The 12,586-nt window shown below is 41.7% G+C and overlaps 1 protein-coding gene across 2 annotated transcripts; it reads right to left on the bottom strand.

Annotated features, from left to right (window-relative positions):
- Positions 1 to 643: 643 nt before the first annotated feature.
- Positions 644 to 12,344, bottom strand: sprn (shadow of prion protein). Of its 2 annotated transcripts, none has more exons than XR_507123.2 (2): positions 12,013 to 12,172; positions 644 to 3,564 (listed from the first exon to the last, which is right to left on the bottom strand). XR_507123.2 is itself a non-coding variant. In XM_008117757.2 (2 exons), the coding sequence occupies exons 1-2, from the start codon at positions 12,303 to 12,305 to the stop codon at positions 3,137 to 3,139; spliced, it is 555 nt and encodes a 184-aa protein (XP_008115964.1). In that variant the 5' UTR covers positions 12,306 to 12,344; the 3' UTR covers positions 644 to 3,136. The 2 variants fall into 2 exon arrangements, 1 of the variants encoding a protein (XP_008115964.1); XM_008117757.2 differs by lacking the exon at positions 12,013 to 12,172 and adding an exon at positions 12,179 to 12,344.
- Positions 12,345 to 12,586: the final 242 nt, after the last annotated feature.

The raw sequence follows: 12,586 nt of genomic DNA, 5'->3' as shown, positions 1-12,586 counted from the left end.
GTATACAACTCTGGTAAAATAAAGTTGCTACTGTTAATAATCCAGAGTACCAACATGAGATCTATTATTACAATCTTTTCTTTGTGCACCCCTAGTGTTGAGAGTAAATTATGCAAATGTACATTAATACTTTGAGTCTCATAGTCTACATCAAATTGTGTTGTTTGGAAATCTAGGGTTCCACAAAAGCATTGTAGGAGTTCCACAAAAAAATCTTTAAAATCCTTAACAATTTTTTAAGTCACTGCCAGAGTAAGATCTTAGTGAAATTCAACGTACCACTGCTTTAAAAACAAAATTTGAATCTGTGCCACTGAATGAATATTGGATAGGACCGATGGATACAGCCGTCAGTATTTGGAAAGGTTATCTTGAGCAATGCTTCCTTCATGTCCACTTACCAATACGAATCAGGCTTTTTAGTTTCTGCTTACCCAAAAACAAATATAGAAATAAGATGGATGCTGCCCCAGATTTAAGTATTCAGCTGTCGAACATAAAGCCTAATTTCAAAACTATTTTAAGTACAAAATTTATACCATTTCATTCATCACTTTAAGTGTGATTCCAGTATTTTCCTGTACCAAAATAAATGTTTGTAGTTATATCTAATATTTTCTTGTTCCAAAATAAATGTTTGCAGTTCTATTTAAAATGTTTTGCCTTTATTTCCAAACATACTACATTATTATACAAAACACTCAGGCAATAGGAGTAGATGAGAGAAGGAAGAACTTTTATGGATTCACAATGCTTAGGGACAAAGTTAAGAGTTTCATTGGGTAGGGGGTGTCTTCTGAAGGATTTCACGGCTGAAAAAGTTCAAGAACCACTGGTCTACATTATTGCAAACTTTTTGATTTACTTACTTGCTGTTAAAATACCTATGATTTCAAAACTGATATGTACTGTTTTTTAAATATATATATATATACATATATCACATCACAGTTACAAGAAAGCAACATTGTAAAAGTATCACAAAACAATTTTCTAAGTTCTGTCTAGGAGAGATGGTAAGTTTGTAAATAGGCGACTCATACAAAAACAGCTTAAGTGGAAGCCCCCTTCAATGAAGCATCACTGCTATGGCACACAAGAAATACACTGCATCTTGAGCTCTTATAGAATGAAGTTACATACATATTGAAGGTTTACTCAGTGCAAAAATTACAACCAAAAGGATAGAATCAAGCAAAATTCAAATGTTTAAAGGTGTATTATTAGCGTCAAGAATACATTTGCACTTTTCTAAATCCTATTTCACTCTTGATTCCATTCCCACAATAACACTGTTTTACATACCTGAAGTTTGTATGTTGTATATAATATATGTAAGGAAGTGGATTGCAATCAGTGAAAGGTTGTGCTAAAATGTGCTAGTCCTAAAGGTGTCACAATTTTTTTCTAAAATCATGTTAAATGTGGTCCCAAGTGTTGGAAGTGTATTTGAGACAGCATATCATTATTTTTGAAAATAACTGTTAAACGACTAAAAATAGGAAAATTAGCGAGAAGACTGCCTTGGTGTAAGAGTTGGCAGTGATTGCTGAGCACTGGCAGTTGTAATGGAGACCAGAGGACTTTGATCAAAGGCAGGTCAGTGTTGGGCAGCTGCCCTTGCCTTCTGCTCAGGCACAAGTGGCTCTGCTGCAGCTTGCATTGGCCCCTAAGGCTGGGCTTTAAGGCTTCAACTCTAACCATGCTTTTATAGAAATTTAAACTTTAAACTATTTAATTTGGTTTAAGAGTGCAAAATGGAATGATTTAATTACTAAGTTAAAACCTGGTTTCATTTACCAGTTTAATATGAAACGGTGCGTGCAACATAGCTAGCAAAGGTAGTTTGTGTGTATATTTACAGTGCACATCCAGAGCATGGAGAATGTAACTTTGTTTGGTTTACAGCTCCAAGAATCTGCCCAAGCAGCCTATCATATTGTTGAAATGCTATTCTTTTACAGGCTCCTGGTTATGTCACATACATGTGTAGCTGCCTTCTGTAATAAATCTTATCACTGATTTGTTTTGCTCAGTAGTATAATGCTGCTGTTTCTGGTCAGCAATGGAGAATAACTGGCCCTCCAAATGCTGTTTCACTGTATATGGTATGCACCAAATGTTCCTCATGTCTACTCTTAGGCCTCAATCAAAAATATTTTTCTGCATCTTCTAAATGGGATCCCTTCAGTAGAAACTATTGACAGGTGATCTATCGTTGAGCTTTGGCTTTTCCATATATGGCTGCATGAGATTAGCAGGAATATGCATTATACTAGTTCTGTGAACCCACTACAATATTAATATAGGGCTAATAGAATAGCTTCAGAAATAGGATAAGCAAAAAAATATATACCATGAAATACAAACAAGTCACTTTCAGTTCCTGGAAATAGGGAAAAGGTGAATCCAGTATAAGGGATCACATGCACTTCCTATTCACATTACTGTACACTACAATCAAAATAACTTATTTTGTTTACTTCCTTTTTCTTACAACTGTATCTCAAAGTCTAGGTTTTCTCACTCAAATTGGCTTTGCAACTCAAGTCTCTCTTTTGCAAGCAATACTAAATTTCTCATCAAAGAAAACTCTTGGGTTGAAGTGCCATGGGACTAGGAGCTGGAACGAAGTTGCAATCAGACATCAATTCATATAATGTTTGGCAATAGCTGATCCTTCCCTTCTCTTCACAGTGAAGCACCATACCTTTATTACCACAGCATAATATTGTGATGTAAATTTTGACAATGACAGGAATAAGCTTTAATTTAAACGCTTTCGCAGCTAGACTTGGCTAGACTTGGCAGATAAAACTGCTAATATGGCTTCCCATGTTGTTCTGAGCAAATCCTTGTCATGCACAGAGGTGGAGGCACCAGAGGTGAGCTGGGCTTTAATGTCCTTATATCTGACAGCATCCAGATAAAAACAACATTCAGAAACCTTAATAGGACACTTGACAGTTAGTAGTTCACTTAACTCACAAAACAGTTCCAGAATTCCTTGTAAGTACAGTCACGGGCTACAATCAAGTCCAACTTAGGGAAAGGGGCAACTTGGAGCAGTTCTACAAGAAAAGCAAACACCAGGGCAGTGATTTAAGAAACATACCCTTAAAGGCAAGTTGCTTTCTTAGAGAGAAAAGAAACTAGCAACACAAAGCAGACAAGTAAACAGAAAGACAGGTTGCCAGGACTGAGCATCTGATGTCCATGCCCAGTAACTGCCGTCAACCGTGCCATTGCCAGATGATGCATCTGGATTTTCTAGACCGTTTTCTCCACCTGGTCTGATTCTGCCAGAGGCCATAGCTGCTGATGCTCCTGCAGCTGCTCCCCCTGCTGCTGCAGCGGCCACCCACAATGCTGATCGAGATGAGCTGTAGCGAGATGAAGACTTTGACCGTCGTGTAGTGCCCCGAGCACTACCCCGTGCTGCTCCTCGTGCTCCACCACGTCCTCCTTTGCAATGAATATCTTCAAAGAAAATGGCAGCCAGTAAAATAAGAGTCCAGCAGACAGCAGTACTCCATTTCTTCATCACAGCAAAGTAGAACAGGTCTGCAATGAAATGGGAAGAGACATATCAGTACCATGTGAAAAAATATATCCATGTTTGCATCCATGTCTTTTGCAAAGAAATTGTGGTGATCCTGCCTTGGGATCTCTTAAAGACACAGAATCACCATGCCTTCTAATCTAGATTAATCTAATCTGATGATCAAACTGCATTTTGTACTTATTTTTTCTATACACATGATAGCACTATGGTGGGTGCTAGATAAGGAAAGTCAAACAGTATGGCAGCCCATCTCCTAAAAACATGACCATATGGGATGTAGTAGCTCTCCAGATTACTACAACTTCTTCAGTTCTAGCCAGCACAACCAATGGTGAGGGATGATGAGAGCTGAAGAGTCACATTTCTCATTTCCCTATACAAGATATAACGAGGAGGAGGATTGGAGGAGCAGAACAGATTGCTTATCTATAACTAGTTCTTCAAGTGGTCATCTGTACACAATAGGTTCTAGAGCTCTCCAGCTTAGCTGAACATCCCTGCTCCCTGAGACCATGGCAGCTTTATTGAAGTCTCAAAGGGAAAAATTTCTTAGGAGTGCTGCAGAAGCATCCACCAGTCTTGTGGAATGTGCCCTCAAAGTGTCAGGGGTTGGTCATTTAGCTAATTGCTAAATTGCCTCAATAACCCATTTGTAGAGTTTTTGAGAGGAGACTTGGAGACCTTTCTTGGGGGCTCCATAAGATGAACGGCGGTCTATTGGATTTGTGGAATGTTGTCAGGACACATGTATGGCCAGTGAATGTAGGGATTGTTCCAGTTGGGTAGACAGGATTGGATAGAAGGTTGGTAGTATAATGTCTTAGGTTCAGATGGAACTGGAATAAAACCTTCAGTAGAAAGGTCTTGTTGAAGGATAACCCTGTATTTTTGAAAGATCAAGAATGGCATGTCAGAGCAAAAGGCTGCCAGTTTACTTGAACAGCTTACAAACATCATGGTCACAAATGTCACCTGCAAACCTTAGCTGTCTCGAAAATAAGTCCAACTTGAAGACATAATAACTTTATTCAAAAATACAGTACAGGTTACTACAGGATATTATTGTCAGAGCTGTAGATTGCTCCTAGAATGTACCATTTATAGCAGGGATCCTCACATATTTTTAAACAGAGTTCCAGCTCACTGTTGGGAGGCTGACTATAGTCTGAAAAAAAACATGAACTAATATGTGCATGTTGCACATATCTTATTTGTAGTGCAAAAAACATGAAAGAACAATGCATTATTTAAAATGAAGAACAATTTTAATTAACATAAAACTTACCAGTATTTCAATGGGAAGGATGGGCCTGCTTTTTGCTGATGAGATTGTCAAATTAATTAGGATTGTTGTTGTTGTGCACCTTCAAGCCATTTCAGATTTAAGGAAACCCTAAGTTTAGGTTGGGGGCTAGGTAAATTACCTTGAAGGGCCACATCTGGTTCATGGGCCTTATTTTTGGGACACGATTTATAGGCTAGGCATTCAGATATTTGGCGTGCATACAAGTCATTGGTTAAAGGATATGCTCTTTTACCCTTTTTGCAGTTCATTATTCATAGGTCAATTAATTGAAGTACTACACCATCCCTCTACATTCTTAATTCACACGAGTGTGATAAGCTGTACCCTATCTCTCTCCTCTTTGTCGGAGTTCAGAACCTTCTTGATAGCAGCTTTTGCAAGAGGTTAGTAATATCTTCAAGGTAGGGTCAGGAGGGAGAAGTATATCAGATTACACTAACAGATGGAATACTTGAGAACTGTATAGTGTAATCCAGGTGCATAATGGTAAAGATACTGGAGTTCTATATCCAGAACTGATTACACTGCTGCATATTGTTATAAGACAAAATAACCCTTTTAAAACCATCTGTTTTAAGGCAAATGGCTATACATTTAGTTATACAGTAGAGTCTCACTTATCCAACACTCTCTTATCCAACGTTCTGGATTATCCAACGCATTTTTGTAGTCAATGTTTTCAATATATCATGACATTTTGGTGCTAAATTCGTAAATACAGTAATTACAACATAACATTACTGCACATTGAACTACCTACTTTTTCCGTCAAATTTGTTGTATAACATGATGTTTTGGTGCTTAATCTGTAAAATCATAACCTAATTTGATGTTTAATAGGCTTTTCCTTAATCCCTCCTTATTATCCAAGATATTCGCTTATCCAAGCTTCTGCCAGCCCGTTTACATTGGATAAGCGAGACTCTACTGTATATGGCAAGCCTCCATGACAAAACTGAAGGTGTCATTGTGACCAAAGTAGTCCTATTGTTAACCATTTCTGCTACCTCTCCACAAAAGTCACAATCGACACTGAGATACAAAACTGTCTGAACTCTGCAAGTGCAGCATTTTTTTAAAAAATGAAACAGTGTTAGGATTGGGACATTCGTAAAGATACCAAGATGATTATTTATAAAGCTATTGTCCTCCCAACCCTGTTATATGCATGTGAAACGTGGACTGTCTACAAAGGTCACACACAACTTCTGGAATGAACCCATCAGCTTTGCCTTCGAAAAATCCTGCAAATCTCCTGGAAAGACAGGTGGACAGCATTCTGGAAGAAGCAGAGACCACCAGCACTGAAGCGATGATCCTCCACCATCAACTTTGCTGGAGGTCAGCTGTTACCAACAGTGCTATGGAATTCTAAGAGGCACAAATAGAGGGTGAAAGGGAGAAACATGTCAAGAGAAAGGCATGCAAGCCAACCCTTGTTGGGATCACCTTTCATCTGGAAATCAATGTCTTCACTGCAAAAGAACACGTGGATCAATAACAAGTCTCTGCAGTCACCTATGGACCCACTGCCAAGACTCTACACTTGGAAAGCAATCCTACTCAGCCACGAGTGATAGCCTATTATGATGCTGATTGCTTTTAATACAGGTATACCCCAGTTAACGAAGTAGATATATTCCTGGATATTACTTCTTTCACAGAAAATCTAGTATTATAAAGCACAAATAACATGCAATATGTTTCTGCAAACACTTTATCTAAAACAATATGAACATATGAAATCAAACCATCTTATATAAGTCTTATACAAGATACACAAGAAAAAACTTTGAACCTTTTGTCTAGCCAGTCTTACTTCTCATAGTGATATCTATTTAGGTGGTCAGACTTATAGTTTTAGCTTTTAAAAATATATATTTGCAGTGGCTGGTAAAACAGGCTAATTACTTTCCCCCTTTCCTCTCTGGGGTATTTACACATGCTCATTAAAGAATTCTTCAAGCAACCCGTTAACCCATTTATAGAGGCATATTACAGCTTCAACAGACTACTACAGAAAGATAGGCTACAGCTATGATAATTTAAGATCTTCAGGGGAGGCCCTGCTCTCGGTCCCGCCAGCCTCACAGGTGCAGCTGGCGAGGAAGAGACACAGGGCTTTCTCAGTGGTGGCTCCTTGGCTGTGGAACTCCCTCCCTAGTGACATCCGGCAGGCTCCATCCCTTTTGAGTTTTAGAAAGAAAGTGAAGACCTGGCTATGCGAGCAAGCGTTCAAAGAATAAGTTTCGTTGGCTTCGACTCAGTCTGGACTAAGGTTTATGTACAAGGTTTTGTGGATGAATGGCTCAAGTATTTTGTATTATTTTAAATCTGTTTTTAATTGCTTATGTTTTATTCTTTTGTATTGTTGTATATTGGCAACGAATTCTGCCAGTTTTGTAAGCCGCCCTGAGTCCCTTCGGGTGAGAAGGGTGGGATAGAAATGATGGAAATAAATAAAATAAATAAATGATAGGCTACAGAAAAATCCCATTCTTTTACAGCAAAAACTTTTATTGCATTGCTTAATGCCAGAGCCCAACATTGAATACCTGTATTTCTCCAACCCTTCAGCATCCTTTGAATGTGGATGCTGCTATAAAACTTCCACCTAGACCAGTGGTTCTCAATCTGTGGGTCCCCAGATGTTTTGGCCTTCAACTTCCAGAAATCCTAACAACTGGTAAACTGGCTGGGATTTCTGGGAGTTGTAGGCCAAAACACCTGGGGACCCACAGGTTGAGAACCACTGACCTAGACAGAGGTCAAGGGGAAAAAAGACGGCACAGACATGAAAAGATTTTGTTAAAATGAGCTTCCTTGTTAGAAGATTTTTTAAAGTAATGCCAGTGTGTACATGTGCTTTTAAGTAGTGTCTCTACTTATAGCGACCCCATGAACTCCACAGGATTTTATTAGGTATTCCTTCCTCTGATCTACAGCACCTGCCATTCCATAGTGGTCTTCCATGCAAGTACCAACCAAGGGGATAGGAGGAGAGAACAGAGTGACAGGCAGGCAGAGGGGCCAGTGTAGGAAGGGCTTTTCTCTGCCATTTGGCTCATTTGCCAAAGAAACGTCCTTGATGAGGACAACAATCTCCTGCAGGATGTGGTTGAGTTCCAATAGGCTGTGCCTAATTAATTTTCAAGATGTAATTACCATGCAACTCAGTTCTGGATTTTTTTTTTACTCAATGGCTCTACTACAGCAGCCATAACAGTTTGGAATACTAGATTTTAAAAAAAATCAAATTATTACCAATCACAGGAAAGAAGGCTATAGTCAATATTTCCTCTCTATTTTAACAATAAAAATAGCCCCTTTCATCTGTTCAGTCCTTGCACTGTTGTTATTCCATCTATTATAAGCCAATAATAACACTAGGCAACACACATTTTGGTGCCTCAAATGTTAAAACTTGTTTCTGGGTATATCTAAACTGCCGATTCCAAAACTGGCACGGATTTATACCCCATGAGCTCTAGTTTTTGAGATACAAAATATGTGCTATGGATTCACCCACAGAAAGTCATGACAACCGTATCTAAGAAACTAGAGCTGACGTGGTCTTACCAATGCAATTGTCTGAATCAGCGCCCCAAAGAACCCTAGAAACAGTCCTAAAAACCAAGAACCAAGAAAATCATTACAGGCAGTCCCAAAGTTACGAACAAAATAGGTTTGTTCTTAAGCTGAATTTATATGTAAGTTGGAACAGCGCAGGGAAGGGCTACCACTCCTGTGGTGTTTGTCTGGCTGCCTGTGACCCTGTTCAGGAGATTTCACCTCACTTTCTGTCTCTGTGAAAATTAGATTTTGAAAGATTTGGCTCCTTGTGAAAAGCTTCAGTGAGACACCTTTTCCCTATGATAACTTTTTCAAAGATGAATTTCCCTTCCTAGTGGTAGATTTCTCTCACTTCCTGTTGTCTCCCCCTTAATCTCAATTATGAATTGTAACCGTCAGATGTTTGAAACTCAGGGATTTTATCTATGTATTACTTTTCAAAGTTGAATTGAATTAGAGTAACAATGTGTAGTATGACATTCTCTCGAAAGATTACTGACTCCACAATCGGCATCGGTTTCCCCTATTATATCTAGTTTTTGAGTTACAGAACATATGACATATACTGTTGCCACATATTTGCTAGTAGAAAGTCATGACAACCATATCAAAGGCCCCTTCCACACAGCTGTATAAAATCCACATTGAACTGGATTATATGGTAGTGTGGAGTCAGATAACCCAGTTCAAATCAGATATTGTGGATTGCACCTTGTTGATGGGAAGCTACCCACCGGCATGGAAATCATCTATTGAACAGATAGAAAGCAGACTGAAAGCCAAAACCAAGGTCACAACATCTGTTATAGAACCCCAATATCCTGATAATAATGTAATCTGTGCTCATTCAGAAGACCTACAAGCCACTCCAAATGCCTTTGCAGAAGCATATGAAAAGCCTGGCCTCTCACTGAACACCGAGAAACCAAAGTGCTCTTTCAGCAGGCACCAGCCAATCCTTCTACGATGCCAGAAGTGCAGCATAATGGTGTAACATTAGAAAATGTTGACCATTTCCGCTACCTTGGCAGCCACCTCTCCACAAAAGTCAACACTGACATTAAAATACAACACTGTCTGAGCTCTGCGAGTGAAGTATTTTTCCAAATAAAGCAGAGAGTGTTTGAAGATCGGGACATTCATAGGGAGACCAAGATGCTTGTCTATAAAGCTACCTCCCAAACCTGTTATACGCCTGTGAAACGTGGACCATTTACAAACGTTACTTTCAACTTCTGGAACAATTCCATCAGCCTTGCCTTTGAAAAATCCTGCAAATCTCTTGGGAAGACGGGTAGACAAATGTCTGTGTTGGAAAAAGCAAAGATCACCAGAATTGAAGCGATGCTTCTCCAACATCAACTTTGATGAACTGGCCACATTGTCCAAAGCACCATCTCCCAAAACAGTTACAATACTCTCAACTCAAGAATGGAAAATGGATGTTGGTGGGCAGGAAAAGAGATTTAAAGATGGGCTTGAAGCCAACCTTAACAACTGTGGCATAGACACTGAGAACTGGAAAGCTCTGGCCCTTGAGCATTCTAACTGGAGATCAGCTGTTACGAACAGTGCTGTGGAATTTGAAGAACCACGAAAGGAGGGCGAAAGGGAGAAATGCGCCAAGAGGAAGACACATCAAGCCAACCTTGTCGGGACCACCTTCCACCTGGAAACTGATGAAAGAACATACAGATTTAGAATAGGTCTCTACAGTCAGCTACGGACCCATCGCCAAGATCCTACGCTTGGAAGGCAATCACACTCAAACACAAGTGATAGCCTATGATGATGATGATGACTATGGGTTATTTGTCTTGATATATGGTTGAGTTTGTTTTTTTTGTGTGTGTCAGAAGCGACTTGAGAAACTGCAAGTGGCTTCTGGTGTGAGAGAATTGGCTGTCTGCAAGGGTGTTGCCCAAGGGAAACCCGGATGTTTGATGGTTTACCATCCTGTGGAAGGCTTCTCTCATGTCCTCACATGGGGAGCTAGAGCTGACAGATGGGAGTCCACCCCGCTCCCTAGATTGGAACTGCGGATCTTTTGGTCAGCAGTCCTCCATGCACAAGGGTTTAGCCCAGACTTGGGCAAACTTTGGCCCTCCAGGTGTTTTGGACTTCAACTCAGTCAGGCTGTTAGGAATTGTGGGAGTTGGAGCCCAAAACACCTGGAGGGCTTGGGAAGTTTCCCCAAGCCTAGTTTAACTCATACGCCTATATGGAAGGACTATAAGCAACTAGAGCTGAGGTGATCTATCCAATCAAATTTTCTGAATCAGCGCCCCAAATAACCCTAAAAACAGGCTTAAAAACCAACAACACATACACACACACACACAAAAACACTGCTTAACATCACAGACAGCTCTCACAACGTGACACTGAATAGTACTGCTGTGTTTACAGGATCATAGGCCCTTTCACACAGCCATATAACCCAGGGCCCTTCTACACAGTCAAGAATATCAAGAATATCAAGGTAGAAAATCCCACAATATCTGTTTTGAGGAGCCTCCGGTGGCGCAGTGTGTTAAAGCACTGAGCTGAACTTGCAGACCGAAAGGTCCCAGGTTCAAATCCGGGGAGCGGAGTAAGCACCCACTGTTAGCTCCAGCTTCTGCCAACCTAGCAGTTCGAAAACATGCAAATGTGAGTAGATCAATAGGTACCGCTCCGGCGGGAAGGTAACGACGTTCCATGCAGTCATGACAGCCACATGACCTTGGAGATGTCTACGGACAATGCCGGCTCTTCGGCTTAGAAAAGGAGATGAGCATCAACCCTCAGAGTCGGACACAACTGGACTTAACGTCAGGGGAAACCTTTACCTTTACCTTATCTGCTTTGAACTGGGTTATCTGAGTCCACACTGCCATATATTCCAGTTCAAAGCAGAAAATGAGGGACTTTATTCAGCTGTGTGGATATCAAGGCAGAAAATCCCACAATATTTGCTTTGAAGTGGGTTATCTGAGGCCCCTTCCATACAGCTGAATAAAACCTCACATTATCTGTTTGAACAGGAATATATGACAGTGTGGACTCAGACAACCCACTTCTGAGCAGACATTGTGGGTAGTTTTTTTTGGGTTTTTTTGCCTTGATATTCTCGGTTATAGGGCTGTGTGGAAGGGCCCTCTGTCCACTGCCATATATTCCATTTCAAAGCAGATAATGTGGGGTTTCATTCAGCTGTGTGGAAGGGGCCATAGACCCCATGGAAGCTATTACTATTCTCATCATGGTTGCCTCCGCCTCACGCAAAAGACATCTCTGGCCCATTCCTTTCAAGAGAACTGCGTTTTGTACTAAGGGGAACCAGATTGGGGGCATCAATTGCAGAGCGAAGGAGAGCAGTGACCCAATAATCAGCAGCCTCAAGGAATGGAATTGGGAGAAGGGGAAGGGAGAGGGGGTCGGGGCGCGAGGGCTGCGCCATCCCTCACGTGCCGCCCAAAGCAGGCGCGCGTGCCGTGTTGCCATGGCTACCCCTCAGCCTCGGCCTCAGGTGCGCCCAGCAGGACCAAGCCCCCGCCTGTCTCTCTCCCCCCCTCAAGGGACGCACCTGCGAGCGGCGCTTCAGGGCCGGGACCCGAATGGAGGAGCCTGGTCGCTGCTCAGGAAGGGAGGAGGCGCCGGCGCGTGAGGTGGGCCGCGCAGCCGATGGCTCCTCTGGAGATGATGAGAAGACGCCCCCGCGCGCGCTTCCCGCCGCCCCTCCTTTCCCTTACCCCGGTGGCTCCTCCTCGCGGCCTCGAAGGGAAAGGACCCGGAGCCCCTCCGCGATTCCAGGCGAGGCTGGGCACGTGCGACCGCGCGCGCGACAACAGGAAGGAGGTGGGCATGAGGGAAGAACATGCGGGAGAGCCCAAGGAGCGGATGTTGCCCAGTGACATCACACCATCCAGAAGACTCCCTCACATTGAGTTAGAGACAACTAGTGAAAGGAGGGGGGGGGGGGGGAGAGCGGGTGGACTTTCATAGGGTTCTGTCTTTAAAGAAGACAAGAATTTACTCACTCCCATCACACCAGGTTGCCTCCTCCAGCTTCTAACTCAACCATCTGTTTAATTCCCATCACATAGGCAGGACATGACTCCTCCCATTTCAAGGGTCTGGAGCCCCTGGTGACGTAGTGG

The sequence above is a fragment of the Anolis carolinensis genome, chromosome 3 (genome assembly GCF_035594765.1).
Source record: "Anolis carolinensis isolate JA03-04 chromosome 3, rAnoCar3.1.pri, whole genome shotgun sequence".
In the NCBI taxonomy this organism is placed as follows: Eukaryota; Metazoa; Chordata; class Lepidosauria; order Squamata; family Dactyloidae; genus Anolis; species Anolis carolinensis.
The sequence above is the reverse complement of the archived record's forward strand: the minus strand, read 5'-3'. Positions and strand labels throughout refer to the sequence as shown.